Source organism: Aulonocara stuartgranti, assembly GCF_965226115.1.
Source record: "Aulonocara stuartgranti genome assembly, chromosome: 20".
Taxonomy (NCBI): Eukaryota; Metazoa; Chordata; class Actinopteri; order Cichliformes; family Cichlidae; genus Aulonocara; species Aulonocara stuartgranti.
In genome coordinates this window covers 22,878,293-22,905,619 of record NC_138956.1, presented here as the reverse complement: position 1 = coordinate 22,905,619, position 27,327 = coordinate 22,878,293, and the positions used below count along the sequence as shown (strand labels likewise).

Sequence of the window (27,327 nt, the reverse complement as noted above, 5' to 3'; positions counted from 1 at the left end):
CTGCCTCTACATTCTTTTATTTACAACAGTTTGTCATTTACAGTGACCTTAAGGCTTTAATACAAATCAGGAAACTGCTTTTTCATTGCAGGTAAAGCAGTTTTCACACATGAACTTTTCAGCAACAACACAGTCACACTCGTCATTCAATCCCTCTTTAGAATGAGGAGACTGTGCAGGAAGCACCCTCACTTAAACCAGAATATTTCCAGAAGTGAGAACTGTCAGGACATGAACTTTCTCCTGTTGAATGCGGCATTTGAGAAAGGAAACTGGACATCATCCCAACATTTTCCAGACTTCATGTGTGTGAAAACAGTTCACGTTGCAAATGAAGCGCAGTGAAATCATCACAGGTCTGCATACTGATAAAACACAAGTTTGCGTTCATATATGTGCACAGCTTATATTCACATTCACATATTGTGTCAGCCCAAATGTACACTGTTCCCAGCACCTGACACATTCAGATATTTGCTTGACAAGAATATCCAATGAGAAGTGTTTTTCAAACTGCAAAAAAGAAAAACAAAATCACATCACAGTCCATCAGCAGAGTAAACTGAAGCCTTGACAAAGAAGAGTGTTTCTCATGGGCATTAATACCCGTTTTATATGTTTCACATATAATCAACATCCTGGTTTTGAGAAACATGGACAATCCGCCTGACGTACTTCAGCAGAAACTTGAACAGTGTGGCATGTCAAAACCTTTTCTGAACATCTTGTGGCTGAGAAAGAAATCAAAACAACTGCACAAAGATGATCAGAAATTACTGCATGGTCATGTACACAGGAAAATAGGGGGAAAAAAATAGGTTACTCATGTTTCCTATAAAGACTAATTTGGACATACAGGAGTCTGATATGAAACTGACTGAAACGGTACTTTTAGTGTTTCAGACATTAACTACAGTCATGGTAAAAAGAAATTACAGCCCCCGTCAGTTGTATGGTTTTTTTGAACAGTTATGGTCAGATGTTTACATAACACTCATTGTGAGCATGAATGATTTCTTCCAACTGTTCTTTTTCAGGGTGGAATAACTATACAGCACAAATCTTTAATGACTTTAAAATCCAAAAACTGGATTCACGAGTTGAAGTTATTTTGGATTATTTCTAATCCACACAGGGTCAAATATACTGCTTAATGTACTACAGTGTCTTGACTTCATAAGGCCTATTAACTTCTCCTTAGTGATCATGATTGGTCATTGATATACAGTCTATTTGACAGCACTCATTGAACTGACCAATACTCAGAACAATGGTAAAGTCCAAAGAGCCCAGTGAAGATGTAAGAAGGAGAAACACAGATTTACAGAAACTGGGAAGGTATCTGGAGCCATTTCTAAAGAACTGCAGTTTCTAAGATCATAAGTTCAAACTGTACACAAGTACAGGTTATTTGGATGTGTCACCACTTTGCAAATGGTAGGAAGAAGATCCAAACTGTCACATTTAAATAAAGGGAAATTAGTTAGGATGATCAGGAAGAATGCAGGAACCACCAAGTCTGCCATGAACTGGAAACTGCTGGAACACCAGTGTTAAGTTCTGGACTTTGGATCATTGCAACATCTTCATTCTTTTCTGTTTTTTTCAGTTTTGTGACCTGACATTTAGCCGTCAGACTGACGGCCTTACACTTGAATCGGAACACTTTGGTATACAGAGGAGTTTATGGTCGACTCAATGACTGCAGGATGCCCAGATCCTCTGACTACTAAACTAACAAATCATCACCCCTACATTATCCAGCTTAAAAGCTAGTATGAGGTTTGTGCTGGTATGCTGTGTTTGGTTTTTTGCCAAACACAGCTCTTTGCTTTTGGACCGAATATCTCCATTTTGCTGTTGTGCTCAAAGGACATTTGTGGGTTGTTAAGATTAAATTTTGCAAACTGAAGTTGTGCTGACAAGGTCTTTTTAGGGAGAAGAAGCTTTCTCCTAGAAACCTTTCCAAGACATTTTCTGTCATTTTCTAATTGTACTGTCTAACTGAGGCCTGTAGAGTCTTGGCACTGTGTTAACACACCTGAATGCTTCACACCTGCAAACTATCTAAACATCTGCTTTTACAAAAGGTGGTCAAACTTGCTGATCATCAGTTAATTAAGTGCACTTAGCAGCGCTTGGCTGCCATTTACCCCCTTAATTCCTATGGCTGCAGAGAGGCTCTACTTAGTTTTTCCACACACAGCTTTTGGATTTTTTGTTTAGTTTTTTTTAATAACGTCCTTTCACTAGCTGGAACCACATCACATTTAGGTTTTACAGCATTTCAAGTTGATAATGGCAGATGGTGTGAATATGAATTGAGACTGTGGTTTGGGGAAGGCCTCAGATGGGACTGGCAGCAGGGCAGATGCCAAGGTAAAAATGAGGAGGGCATGAACTGAAAAAGAGAGGAAGGCTGGGAGACAAAATCAAGAACAAACAGCTTGTAGTGTAGGGGTAAGGGTCATATAAAGACAGAACTAGAAGGGGTTTGTATAGAGGTGTGGTCCTACTCCAGAAATTATCTACAAGATATTAAAACCTTATAATTTAAAGAGGATGTCCCTTCTTTTTGCCATGACTATGAATCATATCCTGTCAAGGTAGAATAATTATTAAAGCAGCTTTAGGCATATTTACAGTCATTTCAGTAGAAGCATAAACCTATTATTATGATTAAATTACTCTCTAATAAGGCAGATGATACAACATCTCACCGTGTTAAAAATAAATAAGCACTTTAGATATTTACATCTCATTTATCTATCGGAAGCTGAGCATAAAAAAAGCATTAAAGTTTCAACGCAGTCCAAATCACAATATAAATCAATGTAATTTTTCTCCACACAAGCCTGACATTGCTTGTTTGTATAGCGCTTTTCTGATACAAACCTTCTGTCTGCAAAGAGATACAGCTTTTCACAGTCTATGAGACGATGCTCACGTAACATTTCTACCACATTTAAGTTGAACTAATTCATTCATCACTGCTCTCAGTCTCACTTCTCTTTCATTCCTCTCAGCTACATAATAAAAAAAGACTAATTTTCATTGCAAGCTCTCATGATCCCTAGTAGATTTAAACAATGCTCTTCAGCGTATCAAATGCGGCTTTCTGCTCATCTGTGTTGCTCAGTGAGTCGATGTCATCGTACACACGCTGGTACTCTTGCAGGAGCGAAACAACAACTCCATGGCCAAACTGCATGGCGTCATCTAGAGGTGTATTCCCCCATCTAACAAGTAACAGGGCACAAAATGGACATAAATGGTTTTTTTAAAGTTAGTGTTATCGCTTTCAAATGAAGGAGAGGACAATTTAAATTCCTACCTGTCCTTCATGTGAGGATTCACTTTACATATCTCGGTTAGAAAGATTATAGCTTCCACTTGACCTGAAAAGAGAGGAAAAAAATAAAAAATAAAATAAATAAATAAATAATGCAGCAAGCCCAACGTCAGAGCCCAAAGAACAGAAGACTAAACATGCTGTAGTCAATTTAGACTTCTTTGAATGTTGAAGCCAGGATTTTCCAACAATGAAAGAAATAATAATGAAAAGTGTCACCTTCTGCAGCAGCGATGTGGAGCACTGTGCGAGAGTCGTAGTCCCTCTGCTCCATGTTCACAGCCGAAAGGGCAAACCTGGGGGGATAACAAGGACACGGGAAGGCGAGATAAGACGCACACGAAAAGGTTATTGTAACTCCAGTGAAGGACAACTGTCAGAAACCATGGTATGTGAGAAACAGTTACATGATGAAATCACATTTATATGGCAGCTAACATGCTCTTTAATGTTTTTTCCCTTTCTTTATGGAGAATTAGGTAAGAAGACTGATACCGCCTCATAAAGGTCTGTTACAGCCAGCAGACAAGCTAGCTAGACATAAAGACTGTTAACATACAGTAGGGGTGGGGGGAAAAATCGATACTGTGTAGTATCGTGATATTTTGTTTGCTAATAATGTATCGATACAGGGACAGCAGAAATCGCTATTTTGTTACAAAAAAAAGTTTTTGTGCTCTGACTTCAGAGCATGTTGATCCTTTTTCTGAGCAAGAATCCTGACATTCCTTCACTGTCCAAATGTATTTAACTTTTTTTTGGCAGCAATAAACATGACAGTTTACTTATTTTAATTTAAGACATGTTTTATTTTAATTAAGTTTAAAACTTTTTTATTTAATGTTAAATTATATTTTGTTTTAATTTACTTTCAAATTCTTCAGTTGCTGAATGGGCTGCATAGTTTTCATAAATTGCATAGTTCAGAATAGCTATAATTGTACCAGATGGTTGCATTCAGTTAAGTTGGACTAGACTGTAATACAAACCGTTCAGTTTGTCAACAATAAAACTGACTGAAATGAGAGAAAGACTGAGTGCAAGACTTTGATATTAGATAAAATGAATATTGATAAAGTTTACCTTTATGTACAGAATCTGAATATCGCAGATATTTAAAAACAAAACAAAAAAAAACAAAAAAACAATCGCAATAATATCGTATAGTGCGTTAAGTATTGTGATAATATCGTATCGTGGGATGTATGGTGATTCCCACCTCTAACATACAGTATGTTAAAATGTATTTATTTAGTATGACAACAAGAAAACTTAGCACAAAAAGTGATTATTTCTTTGTTGTAACAATGTGACACTGTTGTTTCCTTTTAAATGGTGCCACATTATAAGGAAAATGCATTTGCATTGATGCCCAAAAATCTGCTTATGTAAGAATGCATCATACAACAGTTTGTGTTGTGTATGTGTTTCTGGTAAAAACTAAAAAACGATTATATCCAGGTTTTACTTACCTTCTTAGAGCAGAGACGTCACCATTGTATGCTGCGAACATCAGGTTTACCACTGACTTGTTCTAATGGATCAAACAACAAACACTGTGAGAGTGGTTGTATCTGCTTTGTTTTGGATGCTCATACTAAACATGGCCAAAGTATTGCATATTAAGGCAATCTGTATAATGTTAAAGCTCAGCCTTCAGATTGCTCTAGAATCTTAGTTTCAGATGCATTTTGTCTCCTTTAGGCTCAAAGAAAGGGAGTCCTTAATTATGTCATCTCAAACACAGATGGTTGAGAACAGTTCCAGTCAGTCACAATCAAGATCATGCAACTCATCAAAAGTGTACAAGGTCGCAACAATAATGGAGACAGGAGAAAAACTCGGGCACCTAAATACTTAAACTGGTCCATTGTAGGTGATGTGAAGCGATACAGAAAGAGTGTGATTACGCAAATACCACATCCTATGTGTGGTATAAAGTGTTTACACAAATTAGTATTTCATGCAGTGAGTTGTAGTTAGAAACCTCACAGCTTTAACAGTGTTAAACGAGTACATTCTAAACACCTTTAACCTCCTAAGACCCGAACTCTTCCATGGCATGCATTTTTAATTTCTCTTTGATATTTGGGCTGATTGTTTTTACGTTCATCAGGTCCCAAAGAATTGCCAGATTTTTCTTTACCTAATCTTTGTTTCTAAGAAAAATGAGATCCACATATGAGGATATTCATATAAAATTTCGATAGAACAGTAGCAGTATAATGTCCTCGTAAGTGGATATCAGGCCCTTGTAGAGCAAAATTGAGTATTTTGGTCTAAATAACCCAAAATGTGATGTCCACATATGTGGATGCCAGGTCCTAGGAGGCTAAACAATCAAACCTTTAAACAATCACGGATCTTGCTGTCCGAACCTTCTGTTTTTGAGAGCAGCCAATCAGAAGAAAGCTTATTTAAAGAGACGGGTAAGGGAGATAAATCTGTTTGTTTAATGGAGTGGATAAATAAGAACTATTTATCCTCATCCCTGTAACCTTGGACTCTATTTGAGACCAAGGTTACAAATATGAACCTTGATAATGAGCATAACAGGGCTCCAGTATATTGTTAGTAATTCATGTTCCTACTTCTCTGACATCATCACCAAAACCAGTCATAATGCTCGGGTCTTATTTTCTACAGTTGACAGGCTAACAAACCCTCCTGTGTCAGTGGCAGCTAAACTCCATTCGACCATGGCCTGCAATGACTTCGCCAAATTCTTCACAGACAAAATCCAAAAGATTAGACAAGCAAGTGGTACATCAACAGCAGATTCAGGATATGTACTGTGTCCACTGAAAAACTGTTTAAACACCATGAAACAGTTTCACCCTATTAACAGCAAAGACCTGGAGGACATCTTAGGTCAACTGAACACCTCCTCTTGCCGTTTAGATGTCCTGCCAACAAGTTTTTTCAAAAAGGTCTCAAAGACTTTGGAGTCAGACCTGAATAACTGCTATGATGCCTTCCAGTCAGGTTTTAGACAGAACCACAGCACTGAAACCGCTCTGACCAAATATGTCTGAATACAGACAGTGGAAAAATGTCAGTCTTAGTTTTGCTGGATCTCAGTGCAGCATTTGATACAGTTGACCACAACATATTACTCAAACGACTGGAGAACTGGGCAGGTCTTTCAGGAACTGTACTAAACTGGTTCAAAACATACTTAAAAAACAGGAAATACTTTGCATCAATAGGTAACTTCACATCTGTGCAGACAAGTATCACATGTGGAGTTCCCCAAGGTTCCATCTTGGGACCCCTTCTGTTTAACATTTACATGCTCCCACTGGCACAGATTATAAAGAACAACAAAATAAACTATCACAGCTATGCAGATGACACACAAATATATATCACAATGTCACCAGGAGACCGAGGCCCTGTACAGGCTCTTGGTAAATGCATTGAGGAAATTAATGACTGGTTATGTCACAATTTTCTCCAGCTAAACAAAAACAAAACTGAGGTAATAGTCTTTGGTGCCAAAGAAAAACGATTACAGGTCACCAGCGAACTTCAATCTATACATCTAAAAACCACAAACCAGGCGAGAAATTTGGGTGTAGTGATGGATGCAGACCTAAACTTAGAAAAACCCATTAAGACAATAACAAAATCAGCTTACTATCACCTCAAGAATATATCAAGGATAAAAGATCTGATGTCTCAACAGGACCTGGAAAAACTAGTCCATGCATTCATCTTTAGCAGGCTTGATTACTGTAACAGCATCTTTACAGGTCTACCTAAAAAATCAGTCAGACAACTACAGCTCATTCAGAACTCTGCTGCTCGAGTCCTCACTAAGACCAAAAAAGTGGACCACATCAGTCCAGCTCTGAGGTCTTTACACTGGCTGCCTGTCCGTCAGAGGATAGACTTTAAAGTTCTGATGCTGGTCTATAAAGCTCTAAATGGTTTAGGACCAAAATACATCAATGACCTCCTGACCCAGTATGAACCTTCCAGATCCCTCAGGTCATCTGGATCCGGTTTTTTATCAGTTCCCAGAGTCAGAACCAGACACGGAGAAGCTGCATTCAGCTTTTATGCTCCTTATATCTGGAACAAACTCCCAGAAAGCCTCAGATCAGCTGAAACACTCAGTTTATTTAAATCCAGGTTGAAGACTCACCTGTTCTCAGCTGCATTTGAATAAAGCACCAAATCCACACTTTTAAGCTTAAATTTCAAAACTTATATTTTAACTACTGATTTTATCTACTGTTTTTTTAAATCAATTTTAAATCATGCTTTTTATTGTTTGTTTTTTAATGTCTCTGTAAAGCACTTTGAATTACCTTGTTGTTGAATTGTGCTATATAAATAAACTTGGCTTGCCCTCTGCTGTTTAGACTGCTTACATTGAACTCTGGTTCTCTCTCTCTCTCCCTCTCTCTTCGGTGCAGTTTGTTTGTGCAGATGTGAACATGGTGCAGACCAAAACTAAGAAGTTGGCAACTGACTGCTTCCAAATATGTGATGATGTGTGATGCTTTATTTATATTTGGTCAGATAACCACTTTTGTCAGCTCTTTCCTGTATTTACTTTTGTTGCGCCTTCCACAGATACATTAGGCTAATATAAGAGGACTGAAAGTCCATATTTGGCTTGTTCGCTGTGAGTTTTGTGAAGTAACCAAATGGGAAAGTTTACAAACTCATCCTCTGACCCCAATACCAGAGGAAGCAAACTATCGGTGTGAAAACACCCTTAGTTAGTCAGTCACCTGAAAAGAAAGCACTGGCTACACTTGTTGCACTAAACTCACTGGATCATCATCGTCATCTAATCGTCTCCTCGGGTCGTGTTTCTTAGTGAAATGCCTCAGGTTGTCGTAATTGTGGAAGTTAAAGCAAGACACGAGATCCTGATGAATCAACAAATAAAAGACAATAATTAATATGACATACATAACATGTGGTGAATTTGATCTTTAACTTTTTATCATAAAAACACAAAGAAGACATGAACATTTAGCTTCTGTTACAAAATGTAAATATTTAAGACTTAAAAAAAAAAACTGTCATTATGTTTAAGAAGCATACCTGACAGAAGTGAATGCCACGAACACTGTTTCCAAGACGATCTAATGGTGGGGACCAACACATCATACCCATGACATTGGGGACCACCAGCAGTACAGCACCTGAAACGCCAGATTTAGCCGGCAAGCCCACCTAGACAAGGACAACCAACAAAACATCTGAAATCTCGATGCAAACATCTCATGATTAGTACTCTATGATAAAAAAAAAAAATCAATTTTCTTCCTCCAGTACAGGGACTCACTTGGAAGGCAAACTGTCCAGAAAAGTCATACATGCCGCACGAATGCATGAGACTTAGGGTGTTGCGCACTGCCTCGGCACTCAGCACGCGGTCGCCTGTGATTGGACAAATACCCCCATTTGCCAGCGTGGCAGCCATGACGCTTCCTGACTCGCAGGTTACCTCTATGGAGCACAGCTGGAGTTTAAGAGAAAAAAAAAAAAGATTAAATACTCACAGAATTGGACTATATTGTTCTTACTGTATTATTCTTACATTACAGATTTCTTTTGCAACGTGGAAACTTGTGAGGGAAATATTTTGCTCTATAGTAGTTTTAGTGTTTAACCCTTCACTTTCTTGATCAGCTGGTCGCCAACTATGTCAGTTTCTTGATGCAGAAAAGATTGTGTGTAAAGACTGCTAAGAGATGAGTCCGTAAACTATAACAGAAAAAGATCAATTAGCTAAATCATGTAAATTTCAGGTGTTAATTCTGGTCGCCATGATTGACTTTTCATGGTGCACATTAAAATTTGATCTTATTATGACGAATCTATCGACAGTAAGAGATGAGGGTGTTTTATTTTATTTTTTAGCTAAATGCTAATGTTTCGCTGATGCTTAGCAGGTACAGTTAGATCCGTCATTTGTTGGTCAAAAACACAATTTCTGTAGTTTTGCCTCTGTGTACCACCACAGTGGATTTTAAACCAAACTTCAGCTTTAATTCAAGGTTTTTTACAAGAATCTTGCAATAACTCTTTAGTAAATACAATTTTTTTATATATAGGCTCTGATTTTCAATAGCTTAAAAGCAACTGAACAATTCACTGACAAGTTTCAGGGTCGGGTGAGTGTTGAATGGGTATTTCATGGCTTTTTACTGATATTTTAAATATGAGAGCTGCAGACTTGTCAAGTGAGGGAGGCCATCATTTGGCTGAAAAAGCAAAATTAACCTATCACAGAGATGGCAAAACTTTAGAAGTGGCCAAATAAAAAAATCTGACAGAAGGAAGGACGAAAGAAGAAACTAGCTTAATCGTTTCTGACCATTAAGGACCCTGAAATGTACTTTATAGGTTTTTTTGGTTCACTACAGACTTCTTGGCTTTAAATATATTATCTGCCCCTGCTGGTAATGCAACTTCTGCATGCATGCCCATTTCATGTTTCGGAGAGGCAAAGTATGACATTGACAACTAACAATATCTAACCAGGAGAAAAACATTTTGCAGGAGGTAGGAATATCATAATCAAAGTCTATAACCAAGAGACACTCAAGAACAGGAAGGCTAAACTTTGCCAAAAAAAAAAAAAAAAAAAAAAACTAACACTCAAGCCTGCAAAATTCTGCAAAAGCGTAGAGGGCTATGTTCTGATTCAGCCAAATGCTGCAAAACAGCATGACAGCACTACATAGAGCAAATCGATAATGACCCCCAAAAATGCTACATAATCAAACAAAACGTTTCTTAACGTAAAGAAATGGGATAATCTTCAGTAGCCAAGTCAATCATCTCAACGCTACAGAGCATGCTTTGATAAAAATGTCTGTAGTACCTTAACAGTTAACGGAAAATTGTTGTAAAACCCCTTGAAGTAAAGCTGGAAGTATGTACTTCAATCACATATTGATAGTTTGATTTAAAATTCACTGTGATGTGATGAACAGAGGCAGTGAACTGTAGCAGAGTGTAGATTTGCCCTAGAAAAAGAAGTTTCACTGTCCAGCAAATTATCGACCTATAATAATCATGAGGTTTCTAATTACACTGCTTACTTAGCTAAACATTAATATTAAAGCTGAGGTTAGTGGGAGTGATACTTATTTAAATACTTGCAAAGTGTCATAGATTATTGGACAATTGGAAACTTGAACAAGGGGTAAAAAGATTCATGACTGGTGCCGCCATCCAGTTGTGTTTAATCTGGATCAAATTGTTGGACCAACTGACAGGGAGCTGCTCTGCTAGCATACACATGCTAAAATATTGTTTCCAACAACTTTAAAGGACAATCTCACCTGAAAGTAAAAGTCAAGAGCTGCAATCATATCTGCATTTTCAGGAAAGCACTGCAAGGAATAAGATTAGAGTCAGCATATACTATTCAATTAAATTTAAAACCTCAATTCAATAACCCCTTAAGTAATTAATATTGTATGCAAAACACCAAAAATAATAAACGCACCTTTTTCTCTTTGAGGTAATACCCAATGGCAAAATTCCTGTCACCAGTCTCCCTCTCTGACTGGAAACTGCCGGCACACAGCGATATGAAAACCATCATTCAGGGCACAAAATGACAATAGTTTTTACATTTCTTGCAGCAGGCCACTCACGTTGCATTGCTGAAGCCCACATACTCTGTACCAGCCATGCTTTTCAAGAACTCCATCACCTGCAGTAACATCACTTTTAGAGACCATTGAGCAGGAAGAACAAATACCAAAAAGGGACTAGATATAAAAATTTCTAAAAATAAAACATTTACTTACATAGTCAAACCTCTCAGCCTTATTTGAATGAGGCTGTAAGAAGAGAAGAGGAAAAATAACTTTCTGTTGCCAGCTCAATAGAGTCAGTAAGTCCCTACAGATGGCAGTGTTTGAGTGCTTTGACACTGAAGCATACTTTTGATCTTGGGTGTGTGTCAATATCTGATGTGCACATGGTGTGTTTGAGCGTGTCAGCCCTCGTGGCAATGTGCTCGCTGTGACGTGAGGGCTGCTTATGGTTGTGCTTGAATTTCATGGACCAGCAGATGATCATTACCGTGTTGTAGAGGTACCAAAAGGGGATGGCGCTACATTCATATTTAATGGCCTTATCTCGAAAGGTTAAGGATGATAGCAGACATCACTGAGTTCAAGGAAAGACCTGAGGACTAAATCTCATGACCACTAAAAGAGTAGGCTTTATGTCTTTCAAGGGAATTTATCTCTGGTGTGCTACCTAATATGAAAAATAATTTTTGACCAAAACATACAGATGTTTGATGTTAAACTTTGATATGTAAACCTTAGCAATATTTATGCACTCCCGAATGTGCACAAATGTTGCATCTTCTATATACTTTGTAGTTTTAGCCTTTAATTTCCTTTTCTGTGTCTAAAATAAATGCTTTTTAAGTATATAATCTCCTCAGTGTAAATATAAACTATATGCAGATACACTGAATAAACTATGTTGACACAAGTATTGCCCCCTCTAAACACACTGAGCTGTGAGGCTGGCTAACACACCTTCAGTTCTGGGGGCCACAATTGGCCACAAGCATGCACACGCCATGTTGTCCGCCCCAGACCGATTCCCCTCCCTTGCAGCTGCACTTGGCCCACATATGATAAGAGTCAGCTGTCAGACTTCAAAAACCAACACAAGCAAAGCCTCTACGACCATATATGACTGTATGTTTTGGAGTAAAGGCAAAGATCACAGATAAGTCACTATGGGGGGCATATAATCTCAGCCAATAGATAAGGATGTCATGGCTGTTGCTGACGTTATCCATCAGGAGGGAGTTTGTTCAGTAAACTTCAACCTATTTGGTATAAAAGTGTTGCTTTCTAGAACTTTGCATTGTAAATAACATTACATCACCAATAGTTTGACCTTTAAGAAACCAGCAATCTGTGGCTTTCAGCTGTGTATTTCTTTAGCGCTTCATACCCATGAAAAAAGCAATTTTCTAAACTAGTTCACAACATTTAGCTCACAATTGTCTTTATATTGAATATTCTACCGTCCAAAGTACCACTAAAGGGATTTGCTTGCTTAGGTCACACACAGATTGCAAACTGTGGCACAATCAGGTTTCATAATGACTGCAAATTTTATAAGATTGCAAACCATACAGGGCTCGTCCCTACTCATGCACTGGCTACAGGAATAAAAAAAGAGTTTGTCTATTTTTTTGAAAGAGTTATTTTTTTGGCAACTTCAAGCTCGTGTTGAGCCGGCAGCTAAAACCCAAGTGAAACCATACATTATGAAAAAATCTTTTGCAAAACCTATTTCACTCCTGCTTTGTACAGACTTTTAAACAGGTGATTACCCCTTTGAACTGTGAATCTCTGGAGAGGCTACAGAACACTATGCTGCACTGTACTAATTCAAGGGAAAACATTTAATAAGGACTGGGTTTAAAAATGGAAAGCCTATTTTTGGTCATGTCCAGCTGCCTCCTAAGAGACTCCTCTGTTTTGCCCCAACAACCTCATATAATGACCGACAACTACGTAGTTATTTTATGTGCATATTCTTAAACACAGACATGTGCATTCAGTAAGCATCTATTATCACATCAATGTATTCAGGGCTTAGATTTTACCTTAATTAAAGAACTGATGACAATAGCTCCAGCATTCACCATGGGGTTGTGTGGTTTATCTGCACAAGAAATGAGAGCAAGTTATCACTGATTTGCCCCTAACCACAAGAATAATAAACTGAGACTGCTGAGACTGGAGAATAAATTTCATCTTGGGGGCTTAGGATGCAGCGACGGCTAATGAACTGAAGACATGCAGTAAAATCCAATTGGCTTTAGAGATGAGCAGGTACTTTAATTGTAACCCAGCTGGCAGGAAAATTTCATACAACATTTGTAAATGTTATACCTACAAGCTCTAATGATGTTTCCGATTGAATGTTCAAGGAATATTTCTAGGTTAGAAGTTTAATGCATTTCTGACTGCAATATACATAATAAATATAATGCTTTGAAAATGTTCATTCATAATATTACATGGAAACATTAAAAATGCAAATATTCTCTGCATTCAGAGAATATTTCCAGGATGTTTTTGGCATTCCTTTAATGTGATGGAAAAAAGATAATAAGCAAAATAAAAACAAACAAAAAAATACACAGCCTGTGTGGGTTGACTCTAGGTACTCTGTTGGGACATTAGGTTAACTGTGGTTCTTAACTGGAAATAGGTGGGAATAACCATCAAACCCTCTAACTGCAGCTAAATACACAGATAACTGTTTGTTTTCAATTCTGAAATTGCGTAGTAATGTTGTTCCCATCCACATAATGTCCTCACAGAGACCACGCACGTGCTGATCGCTGGGTCGGGCAGAATAATATGTGCAGCAGTGTCTGGACATTTGAAAAAATGGAGGGACAGATGTTCTTGTAAACTCTGACTCATGTTATTATCGCAGGGAGCATAAATGGGGTTCTTTACGCAAATCACTTGCCTTCCTCATTTAGGGACAGTTTGTTGAACTTGAGACCACTTGGCTCTTTGCCCACAAACTGGTGAACGTGCTCACTGCCAAACTCGTGCACAGCGATGGCGTACTCCAGAGGCTTCACACATGACTGCAGACAGAAGGGAACCTTGGTGTCACCCACAGAGTGTCTGCATGACATGAGGATGTAATGGAGAAAAAAATAAAATAAAATAAAAAATAAAATAAAAATGGAGGCGTGTTAGTGAGGCAGTACACACGGTGGAGGTTTAGAGAATGGAAAGACGTAGAACAAGTGGAACTGATACTGCACCTCTGTCCGTCGATTGTGCACAGAGATACACCCCACAGGTCAGGGCTGAACTTAGCCAACTGTGGAATGTAGTCAGCCACCTGCATAAAGACAAGAAACATGTGAGTGAGCTAAAAAATGATGACGCACACGCTAAAATCAATACGCGTGTTGGTCTGGCACTTACCTGTCCCCCCTCCTGCTGATGCGCACTGTCGTACATTGTATCAATTTGGTGGACAAACTTTTCAAAGTCTGGGATGATAAATTTTTTTCTGAAAGCCTTAGTCAGCAGCATGATGTTGTTGCCCACACACCTACGAAAGGACACAATTACAATGAGGTCAAGAAACCCTTAAAAGGCGCGCTTTAATTAGTAAATTTTGATATTCCTAACTGTCACTGAAGCTACTTTGTAGCAAAAACACTGCCCATAAAACCACCCTTCAATAGGAGGAGCCAAATAAAAGCCTTTCAGTGAGTAAATCCAGGTACCGATCAGTGTTTTCATGGCAGACATTATGACCCTTTACAGTTAAAAGACATTATATATATTAATGCAAAGATGGTTCTGTGCCAGGGAGCTGTGTCAATGTGACAGAAATGCAGCATGTACAATTCCCACAACTGAACCAGACTAATGGATTTAATAAATTTTATTATTCACACCAGTGTGATAAAACAGGACTTTTATCCCATGTAATAAAGTGTAATGGAGACTGAGATGTTTTCATAAACAAATAAAATCCCTTTGCCTCTGCTGTGTTAAGTTACAGCAGAAATTGTGGGAAATATTGGCTTACTTGGATTATTAATATCAGACGTATTCTTTGTGATGTGAGACAGGCAAGCAACTACACCTCAGCTTCACACGTAAGACAACAGAAAACGCTGAACAGCAAACACCAATCATAAACAATTAACAATTACAGGGCCTCTTGGGTACTTCGCTAAGCCAAGTCGAGACGAGCTACGTGATTAAAGTACTAAGTTAAATTTAATGAAATTTGGTGGAGAGGTGGAGCTTTGTGAGGTTTTTGATGACTGCGGTCTTGGTCTAGGATATTGTTTCAGAGTGACTCTCAGGACGATTAATCAAACAAAGAGCTGTACAGCTAGCAGGTCCTCAAATGGAGCCATATAATACTGTGCAAAGGTATTGAGCTTTCACTCATGTCTTGGCATTTTGCTTAAAAAAGAAAAAAAAAAGAAAAAAAAAAGGGAAAAATATGTGCAGGATTTTACTGAAACTTGCAAACAAATCAAGGTACAGCACGTAAGGCAAAAAACAGAGTTTCTGCAATTCTAAATAAGCTTGAAAGCCAATATTTGAGATCAGCACCTTGCGTGTATTAAGCAGTAGCTTGAGTGCAGGAAGCTGGTGAGGAACTTTGTGGAGAGGTCTGGAAGAAATCACCTCCTTTTCAATGTCAGCAAGGCAAATTGTAGACTGCACTATTTTTCATTCTTAACCTGTTACTGTAAGACAACAACTTCCCTTGTAAGGATCAATAAAGTAGCTATCGGTCTATTCTTTCACATAGCCTGAACTCTCTGAGGCAAGCTTTTGCTTTAACTTCTTTAAGTAGTCTTCAGAAATAGTTATCCAGTCTTCTTGGCCAACCTGTGACTAATAGCGTTTTATTGTGTTTCATATTCAGGTATGCTTTTACTGCACTGACGGTGTTTTGGGGAATGTTGTTATGAAGCTGTTGCCCGTGAGACACTTTGTAGATAGTATTGCATCACAATGTGACTTTTCTGAGTTCATAATTAAATCAGTTTTCAAGATCCTCAACACCACTGGCTGAAATGCAATCTCATTTCAGCCAGTGGTGTTTTCAGCCATGACAGAGACTCTGCTGTGTTTTGAAACACACCATTCACTTTTGTAGTTTTCTAATGACCTTCCCATGACAGTGATTTGAACTACAAATGCACCTTTCTTAAGAATGTTTCTTCACGGCAGCTTCAGTGAACAGCAGATGGATCAACTGAAGGTCCAGATCCATCCATCATGTCTCGTATCAGGTCTTTGTTGGATTTCTCTCCCATTTCTTAAGGACATGAATTTCAGATACGGTTCATCTTTTGCAGATAGTTTTTCATGCCTCCTACTTCTTCTTTTGTACTCCATATTTCCAGTTCCCTTAAAAAAAATTTTTAAGAGCACACTATGCACTGTACATGCTTATATTTTCTACAAAAAGTCTTTGGGAATCACCTAGTTGGTGCAAAAACACTATCTTAGGCCAATCAAACTGTTATCATTAGCATTTTTCAAGGATTAATCTAAAGAAATATGAAGAAACGATTAGCTTTTGCTGCTAGTAACAGTAAAATCTTTATTTATTATGGGTTGTTATGTGTACACTCAACACTAGTTCATTACTTGAGCCTTGCATGATTTATAAGTCAAATGGCAAAGAAACAATTCCTCTGAAAAAGGTTAACGATTGGACTGACTCAAGACTTTTTGCACAGTACTGTATAAACTGAATGGCTTATACATCAGAATGGCTGATTGCACCTTTAAGCTAAAAGTTATATTAAGTAGTTTACTCTGAGTTATATGTAGTTGTATTACTACATAACCGTTTTTGAGAATTAGTCAAAACACTCCTCTGTAATATGAGCGTCCAACCTTAAACCCTTAAAAACCTGAACCATGAAATAAAGCATTTATTGAAACTTAAATAACATTAATTTGCATATATTTTAGTTCATCAAATGAGTATAATATTTGTTACGTTTGGCTTTTTTTGCAATTTTGTTTTATTGCAGAAAAGAAAAACTCATTGATGATGTAAAAGTCTCAAAAAAATGATACACTTGGCTTTACAAGATAAACCTTTGGCTTTTTTCAAAGAAAAGGAGTCCAGACATTTTCTTTAGCTTCTTTGATCCAAGCGGAAAATCCTGAAGTTATTGAGAAAGGTGGTGCCTGAAAAATTGTTTATATAACTAAAACATCAATCAATAATTGAAATCTTCAACACGCAGGCTTCAAAGTAACCTGTTTCAGGCCAACTGACATTTAGCTAAAAGGGTAAACAAACCTGCCCATACCAACTCATCCAGTAGTTATTATAGATTTCCATTGCTGTGTGTGTTAACTGCTCAGCAATGCAGTATGCTCTCAAGGAAAGGTATGCACATTCTGTCACAGCTCTGAACTAAAATATCTGGGCCCAGAGGCCTCACTAATCCAAGACGATGCTAACGTGAGGTTTGGGACACCAGGAAAAGAGAGTGGAGAGAGCTTCCATTATTCATACGGGTCATATCTTTAAAAAAAAATAAAAGCTAGCTCTCTCCGTTTCTAGTAGCATATTTATAGTATGCTCTTGAGTGTTCTTCAGGAACAGATGACCTCACAAATTTTAGAAAACAAGCACAGAAAATCAGAAATGACCAATTAATTTTAACAGAGATAGTCAGACTATTTAACCCTGTGCTGTTCCAGGCCAAAGGAAGAGAGCGAGTGAATTACACAAGTCTGCTATGAAATGATATGTCTGGTCAGCAGCCTGCATAGCACTTACGGATCTGTTGGGCCTGCTAATGTAATTGCCACAGTCTGGAGCCAAACCAGAATGATGCCCTTTCATTAACAGCCCCAGAGACCCCCTGTCTTCCAGCACACTCCACTGCTTTGGCTGGCATGCATGCACGTGAATTTTGTTAGCTGCAGCTGTCGGCCATAAAACGCCCGTCTCTGTCAGGCCCTTGGACTCAAATAGCACTGATCACAGATCACTAACAAACACTCATGTGAAAACTCAACCAAACTTCATCATTTTCCTCCCATTTACTCAATCTTTATTTGAAAGATTATAATTAAATATATTTCACTCAAGGTCTTCTGACTAGTTTTCAAGTATTCAGCAACTGTGTCCCCAAACAAAATCAGTTTGGCGATCGTTGCTCAAGAGTTGGCAGTTTGTCTTGTAATCAGAAGGTTGCCAGTTCGAGCCCCAGCTTGGACAGTCTCGGTCGTCGCCTACTGGTGACGGCCAGAGGGGCCGATGGCAGCCTCGCTTCTGTCAGTCTGCCCCAGGGCAGTTGTGGCTACAACTGTAGCTTGCCACCAGTGAGTGAATGAATAGTGGAATTGTAAAGTGCTTCGAGGGTCTCGAAAAGCACTATATAAATGCAATCTATTATTATTACATCACTATACACAATGTTTTTCACCTTCTGAAAAGTTTCTTATCCATCATGACTATCCCAATGGAGTCACGGGTGGATTGTCGCATCTGATGGACACAATCGCGTAGCCGAGGGTCAGATGTTAACAAGCCTGTTTTTCTTAAAGCCTGCAGAGAAGGGAAGTAAGAAGCACAAGGGAGAAAAGAAGGGAGTGACCTACTGACATATTCTTTCACACACTGAAAAAGCTTTTTATGTAAGAATATTAAACATGTGTCAAGGACATGTACAGTGAAAGAGCTGCAAAGCTTCAGGTGTTGCCACAAGGGAGAGAGGCGGAAATACAGGCATAGACCAGATCACTGGAATCCCTCTCGCAAGTCACAGTGACAGCCGCTGTATGTGGGTCTATTTTGGGGACACCATGTGTACAACCCTCCTGACCAGTGAGACACCTTTTGACTGGTAAGTAATTCTGTAAGCAAGCACGCGGCTCCAAACATGCTCTTGCAGGAAGTGCTGAAATTAGACTGTTGTAGTGTTCCTGAGTCTATTTTAGAGTCGAGCCCTTCAGTTGACTGTTTGAGGGTTGGGTTTGTGAGCACAACAGACAGAACTTTTTATAAATATATGTTAGCGAAAGGCAACAGCTTTTAAATGAAGCAGATTGTTTTTTTAACAGCAACATGACGTTCAGTTGTGCATTTAACAGCTTGTTGAAAATAAAAAATAAAAAAGAAGAAAAAATTGGGTCAGTGGAAAACACACTTATAATTAATTTTTACAAGCTGTTCATCATCACACACAATTATCTCCTTTTCATTCACAAATGATGGCCCAGTGTATCCTTTGCTAAAGAAGGAAGTAAAGGAAGAACCAAAGTAGCTTTTTTAGTATTTAGAAATTTCAAACATCTCTAATTATGGCTGCCATGCATATACTTCTGGGTCACTTTACTCACTTAGAAACCTTTCTAAGCAAATGTAACTATTTGACTGCACTCAAAGTCCTGACTCTGCCTTTTTTAGATCACCTGCTTTAGGTTTCCAGTGTTTTATGACACCCTGAGGGTCAATGTGTTTTGCAGTTGTTATTTCCATTGCAGGGACACCGAGTACCACTTTCCCGTTCCATCTCCGCTCCAGTAACCTCTACAAACACACCAAGTCATTTGTGCTGTCACCTGTGTTGACACACGTCTCTCCTTCTTAATGTACGTTCTGTTTTAAAAAGACTGAGTCGTCATAGACACCGCAGTCACCAGCTGTCTGTATAACATGTCCCATCACAGGAGAAAAGGGAAAAAGACTCCGAGTTTATGTTCTATGCTCTAAGTCTATGTTCTACTTCTCAGTAACCTGAGCTCTTGTGAGACTTTTAAGATATGAAAAGGTTCATATCTGTTCATAGAAGCATGACTTTTTTGAATGTGTGAGCTTAGTGGGACCTCATGTATCTGACAGGAACCTCATAATGCTCCTAAGATTAAGTAAGGAAATAGTAGGTGCTGGTTCCTAAATTAAATTCCTTTAATCTACTAATATTATTAAATCGACCAGTACAACATCTCAACTGTAAAGTCCTGTTGTAATTAAAGGCAAAATAATAATTAAAAATTAATGTGAACAATTAATATTGCTCTCTGATTCTAATTACTTTGGTCCTTAGTGCCACAGCTACTATATATAGTCCTATTGCATAAGAAAGTCCCTAGACACTTTTTAAACTGGACTCCTCAGTCAGGTGGAGATACTCTGGATTCCTGTTGTGGGATAACATGGCACTGCCAAGGGTGATTTGGTTAAAGTCAACGGTGTAGTCGAGTGTGTTTGTGTATGTTCACATGGGCCATGAAAAGCCAAAACAGTGCTCAGTGTGACAGAGGAAGTGTAAATGTGCTGCTGACGTACAGAGATGAACTGGGAGAGAGGGATCATCTCTTTGCCATCAGTGATGGTGTAGAAAAGCAGGTCCTCCATGCTGGACATCAACCTGCTTCTATAAAAACAAAAAACACACACGCAATAGGTTTTGATGTTTAAATGTGGACAAGCTTCAATGTCAGAACTTGAGCAATGAGTCAAAGTTTATGTCAACATAAAGCTAGTGTAAATACTGGCATTTTTCCAGTGATCTACTTTGATCCTAACATAAACTTTGTTTTAGAGAAGGCTTAACTACATGTATATTTTTAAAAAAAATCTACATAAAATATACAGTGTAGTTTTTGGAGTGTTGCATACAATTAATATGCAGACAGATATTTTAAAATATAATTGAACTTATCAATTTTCATCTATAAGAAGGGCAAAACAATTAACCTGCTTGTCATGAAGTGTTATAGAGTTAGCAAGGGTGACTGAATCAGTTTCCAAAGAACCCAAAGTAACAGCACCATAGTCATTTTAAGATTGATAATGGTGTCACTCCTTTTTACAGCAATTTTTGCATCTTTCCTGCTGTAATTATATACATAATAGTGATCACTTGAGATTTACAGAATATGCACTTTAATATAGTGTTAATCACTGCACTTTTAATGTGTCTGTGTTTAGGCAATTAGCAGAATAAAGAAGGAAATTAACTGCTTTAAGTCTGGCAAGTAATTTGGTGCCAATTAAATAAAAAAATACTGTTATATCAAATAATATGAATTCAGTGCCTCAATTATGCCATATTTCTCAATTGAGTAACTTTTATCACTAGCAAATACTTATTATTTAATCTACAAATTACTTTTTTGTATACACAGAGATTCTTGTTTTGTTTGACCAGGAGCCCAAATTAGAGATATTTAGTTACTCGCTATACATTCCTTACTTAAATCACTGAAGGTAAGTGAAAAGCATCAAATCAACATATTTAAAAATTTGAAACAGTGAAAATGTGAACAGCATAAAGAGGAAAAAGGGGACCAGGCAGAGTGATGGCCTGCTAATTAAACACAATATGTGTTATGGTAGCCTAGCTTTATATGTATTTTTTTACATTTGTTTTTTTTTTTTTTAATGTATTGGGTTTGCTCATTTCAGTTTAGCTTTTATTGTTTAAAAATGTATAATTTTAGTTTAGGATACGGGTCATGTCAAATAGGAACCCCAGTCTCAGTTAGCCTGCATTAAAGCCTCCTGATGTAGTAACCACACCGACAAAAGTTTCAAAATAGCCTTCAGTGTAGTTTTGTGGGAAGCAGATGTTATATTGTTTCTTGACCTGGCACACTGCCGTATTGTTAGTATTACAACTGTTTTGTCAAAGTTTGCTTTCCATGCATGTGTTTAATTGCTTTTATTAACCTCTGGACAAAAGCAAACCAACATTTTTTTCCAGCTATTAGCAAACATTAGCTGCCTGCAAGCTGCAGTTTTACATCTTACAGACTTCATTGGTGAATCTTCCCAGCTTTACATAAAAGGTAAGACTATTTACCACAAAATAAGAAACTTTTCTGACAAATTTTACTTTAGTTAGTGTGGCCACCTGTTACTACAAGCTTGAATAATGAGGGGGACTTAAGCAGCTAATGCTAGTAGAATTATTACTCTTATTGTGAGAGTACTGTAGTAAAAATAAAAGTACTGAATGATTTTTTGACTAATTAATGATGACAGTCTTCTGTGACCTACTTGGTGTGTCCTTGGTCCACATCAGGGCCCTGCTGGTGATGATAGGCTCTGTGGGTGTGGGGTGATGCTGCTGCCCAGCAGGGGAGAAGAACAGGTTGCTGAGTCCTGGACAAAACCATGCTGTCAGCTCCAACTCTAGCAAAGATCCCTGCATTTTTAAATAGCTGCAGGATTCCCGGGTTAGCTGTCCTCAGACTTTTCAGGCAATGCATTGTGATAAGTAGGGCTCAGCGTTTAATAATTCAAAGTAGTTTTTTTTTTCTTTCCTCCAGTAGCTGATCTTGAGAGATATCTGTGACCTGCGCTCCTTGGTCCTCGGAGCTTTAATAGCAGCAGCTGTCTTACAGACGGGATCAAGTAGAGGCTGTTGCTCCGGGGCGGGGCTGTGACACCGGCAGCATGGTGGGGTCAACAACCAGTACCTATCGACATGAAACTGATGTAATTTCGGCCAAAGTTAAATCACTTCCATTTAAACAAAAGAAAAAAAGAGAAAAAGATATATTCTCTATACTTTTCAGGGATTTATATTTTCCCCCTCCATTGACCATCCAAAAATATTTATAAATTGAGATTAAATGGAGTTAAAACCTGAAATGAGCTCATAAACAAGCTTTGCTTTCGTTTTTAGGCATATATATATATATATATATATATATATATATATATATATATATATATATATATATAACTTACAGAAAACAATCTAAAATGGTTTGTTTCTTACTGCATGAATAACACATCCAATATCCAATGCCTAATATTGAATTCATATTTGATTGTTTATGCAAAATCTTACATATATTTCTCCTATTAAACTGTTATTTTTGTTTTTATTATTACTAATAATAATGTTGGTGATGATAGTGTTTAACAACAACAACAACAACAACAACAATAACAGTGTTTTCCACATTTTATATGAAGAATATAGGCAGTGTTTCATTATAAATGCGTCAGTAGGACAACTGGCTCTTCTATTAGTCATGATATGTAAATATGGACTGATGTAAATGACCAACTGTGTTGTGTTTGTCTCCTACATACTTCCTGTAAGGTTGCAGTCAGGTTGTCGCTACGGTATTTTCTAGTGTTGTGACATAGTGACACCACCTGGTGAGTTTCCCACGCTCATGGACTGAAATCTTACGGTCCTGTCCGCTAGGTGGCGTACTCACTCCAGGACCTTCAACTCAGGTCAGTTTCCCCTCTCTAACTCTGTAGTTTTACTGAGTACACATCACAGTGAGATCTTTCCTCTCCAGAGGGTTTCTCAGCATGTTTCCTGGTGCTTCAAAGACACTTTAAAAAGATCCCTTCTTATTTTTTTGAGTTTTGGACTTGGCTTCCTGTCTTTGATCTCAGCTGCTATGTGAGATGTTCACTGAAGAGTATCACCAAAACTTTTACTCCTTAGTAAAACTATTTCTCATCGTAGTGGAGGATTCTTCCGAATTGCAGACATCACATGAAAATATGTATATTTTCTATTTTTATCTATTCATATTTATCTATTTATTATTAAGGCAATCAAATCATTGAAATACAGTCTTTCTCACGCTTTCAAACTGTGCAGTAACACTTTAATTGTAGACTAAAGGGACAAGATATTATCTTTATTACCAAATAAACAAGGCCTTGCTAGGAATGGCCTTCTCCTTCGCATTTCCAGCCATATCAGTTCTCTAAAGAAGTATATGCTAACCCATGGTCCCTCTGTGCTACCTCTGCCAGTTGTAGCTTCTCTGTTTTCAGCAGAAAATGTTTTCCATTCCTGGGCCAATGAATGCCACCTTTGTCCCTTCATCCTCCGTGTTGTGTGAGAAAACCCCCCTCACTGCACTCACCAAGCCTGCACAAACTTAACCTCTTTCCCCCTCCACCTCACACAGGAAAAGAAACTTACCGGCTCTGGAGCTTTGATTCCATCTTAGTAATCTGGAGGTCTGGCTAAAGCCTTGCAATAGAGGCCACTTTGGACAGACGTTTTTAAGTACCTTAGGGAGGAAAAAAGGTGAAATGTGATTGGAACAATTGTTAGGATACTCTGGATCAAAACAACAAATATAGAATAAAGGCTGCTATATAAGAACATAGAAAGAGCTAGAGAAAGATGTTGGTTATAGCTGTTTCGTCAAAGTGAATTGTGTAGAGGTAGTTCATACAAAAAAGTGTGGTAATTAACAGGGTAGGAGATATCTATTAGTTCAAGGCCCTGGGAAATCCTCATTATCAGCCTGTCCTCACCACATTACCAATTACACTGCCATTTTCACTGGATTGGGGCATGCTTATTTTCCTGAATCACTCAAAACCGTCCAAGCCCTGAAACACATTTTACTCATGCTACCACACACCACTCTTGTTCGGATATTACCCCAGAAACAAAGGATGTAAAACGCCTTAATTTAATCCATTTCCAGTTCCTGTTAAACTCAAAGCCTCCTACACCGCCTGCATGGCAATAATATGATATTAGGAAGAGGTATTAAATAGGTATAGCACATTGTGAAATAAAGCTCCTCATTAGAAACTATTGAAACCTTGTAGAGATTTAATGCATCGTTTAATGCATCTCTCAAATGAAAGGATAAGGGCCATTATCCCTGTGCCACCCAGGGTGTAAGGAATTCCATCTCTTCTCTAAATTGAGTCTTACCCACATAGCGACACACACACACACACACACACACACACACACACACACACACACACACACACACACACATAGAGGGCATAAAACTGAATTATAATACATTCATTTCCTGGAGACTTATCCTAACCATCCAATCCAGTATCATAGGATGTCTTGTCATATCTGTTGCTCGTCTGTCTGTCATAATATTGCCCCCAAAGTGGCAGCAGTAACACCGGGATGTTGTAGTGAGCATAATACTCATTAAAAAGATATCTAAGTTGAAACTGTTTTTTTTTTCTTTCATTGTAATATTCTTTCTCTCTGTGGTGACCAAAATCAATCGCAGTCTTTGGTCTGTACAAAAACTACCAGCTTATGTTTAACTGAGGCTTGATCAGATGTATCTGGTGGCTATAATTAAAACTGACTATCCTTTTAATTTGAAATTCCTTTTTTGTGTTTCTCTGGGGTTTGTGTCCTTATCAAGCTACGCTGTTGGAATAGTAATGCAAAGTGAGGATTTTATTTAATTCAGCCTCCTGTTAGCTTATTGGCCGCATCACATTAAGAAGAGATTACTAAAAGTCCAGTATGGGTATGATGTTTGATTACAGCATTATTCAATCAGACTTGAACAAATCAGAGCCTGTCTTTTAAATCTGTAACTATAACTGTTCACCTTGAGCTCTAACCTTTAATAATAAGCATACTTTTTGACAAAGCTTATTATGACACTGTACCCTCCCTGATGCATTGACCGTTTCTTCTTCACTTACATATTTTCACTCACTGTTATTATTAAACTCTGGCTCTTTTCCACAGTCTACCTTTGTCCTGTCTTCCTCTCCTCACCCTCAGGTTGTGGCTGATGGCTGCCTCTACCAAAGCCTCGTTCTGCTGGAGCTTTCTTCCTGGAGAAAGGGAGTTTTCCTTCCTACAGTCACAAAGTGCTTGCTCACAGGGATCGTCTGTTTGTTGGGGTTTCCCTGTATTATCATAGGGCCTTTACCTTTAAATACAAAGTGCTTTGAGGTGACTGTTGTTGTGAAGTGGCCCTATATAAATTAAATTAAATTGAATTACTATAGCAACATACAGAAGTTCATATGTCCATATGTTCATTTGTCACTAGTTCAATGTACAAATGAATCACTTTAATGGATGTCTATACTGATATGAAATAAAATTATTAGTAGCTTACTAGCTTTGAATATAGCAAAAAGTAAACAAGAGATAGGAACGTTTGACTTCAACCAAAGTCCAGCAGCCAATCTGGCATATCAGTAAGCCAGCGGTAAAACAAGGCCAAGTTTGTTCATGTTCAATTCTTAATGACTTTATTCATTTATTTAGATTAATAGTACACAGCTGGAGGGGCTTGATATGAGCCATGTAGGTCTGTCCTTCTATGCTAACCACCACTAATGAGGTTCAACAAAAATAAGACCGCAATTTTCAGTCATCTAGTTTTTTGTCAATATCAAAGGGAACCATTAACGACGGGTAAAAAAGTTGCAGGTTTGATACCACTGGCCTAGATGTTAGACTCCAGTGATTTGTGGGGACGTATTGCAGTTTCTATAGACATTTTTACAGATTTCATGAATTGCAGAAATTCCTCATTCCTCTCTAAAATTTCTGATTGAATTTCTTATTCTCTCTACTAACTCATGACAAAGGTTGAAACGCTGGTTCAGTGTGCACAGACTAAAACCCTGTCTGTAAGTCTCAGATGAAGTAAAAACAAGATAAAGATTAATGTGGTAACTTTAACTCACATGTAAGCTTAAATGCTATACATTAAGGTCTTTATGAAGTGCACTGGTAAATTATAATGCACACTGGGGATGTGAACATCTCAGTATTCAAGAGTTGGTGCATAAGCACACAACTGGTCAGCTACAAAGAAGAACTTGAACTATTAAAAACTGAGTCAAGTCTGAGGCTGACAGGTTGGATCTTAATTGACCCAAAGTGGCCAGTGCACAGCAAATCTTTGTTAGTAGAAACATGACCCTTTCTGTGGCACCGGTAAAGCTACACATTCCACCCCAACGAGACAAAATCAGGTATGTAATGAGCGTTATAGCCCTGTAGGACAACTGAATTTTTGCTGCATATGTTTTTCCTCCTCATTGAAATTTGGCATCCTTTAGTCTCAACAATGGCAGAAACATTAAAGCGGAGTTTCTTGCAGCCACTACTATCTTATGTGTTCTTCACAACCAAATGAGGGACAAGATATGTTGTGAATAGGGCCTGTTCATACTCTCTTCTGCCCTAGGTGGGTGCTAATTATCACCACTTTGCCTGTACACAGGGCTACATCCACCCCCTCTCTTACGGTCACTGTGCCGAAACCTAGACACCCTCTAGACCCCAGGAGCCTCAGTGCACCCGTACAGTACTGAAAGATCAGCCCCCCATCACCACCACCTTCCGCCTTCCTTACCATCTCTTCCCCTTCCCTTTCCCCTACCCCAAAACCAACCCCTCCCAGTTTTCATCCTCCGAGCACCCACACCCTTCCTCACCCTCCAACCCCCATCCTCACCATGTAGCTATCCCACTGCCCTGCCATCTCGCAGCATTCCGCGGGCCGTGCACACAGAGGCCTATTGTGTGGGCTGGGAGACGGCAGGAGGCTATATACAGTCAGAGCACCAGAGAAAAGGCATGTGTAGGGCTGAACTGGGCTCAGTATTCCTGCTGTACTTTGAAACAGATCTGTAACTGAAATTGTGCTGGAAATCAGCGCTATTCCTGTAAC

At 38.4% G+C, this 27,327-nt stretch overlaps 1 protein-coding gene across 1 annotated transcript; it reads right to left on the bottom strand.

Annotated features, from left to right (window-relative positions):
* Positions 1–22,291, bottom strand: gls2a (glutaminase 2a (liver, mitochondrial)). The gene is made up of 18 exons (XM_082517658.1): positions 21,920–22,291; positions 20,204–20,291; positions 18,339–18,460; positions 14,329–14,458; positions 14,163–14,242; positions 13,856–14,019; positions 12,978–13,036; positions 11,143–11,175; positions 10,987–11,045; positions 10,836–10,902; positions 10,669–10,719; positions 8,661–8,837; positions 8,417–8,548; positions 8,140–8,238; positions 4,825–4,886; positions 3,572–3,648; positions 3,335–3,398; positions 1–3,239 (listed from the first exon to the last, which is right to left on the bottom strand). The coding sequence occupies exons 1-18, from the start codon at positions 22,129–22,131 to the stop codon at positions 3,083–3,085; spliced, it is 1,833 nt and encodes a 610-aa protein (XP_082373784.1). The 5' UTR covers positions 22,132–22,291; the 3' UTR covers positions 1–3,082.
* Positions 22,292–27,327: the final 5,036 nt, after the last annotated feature.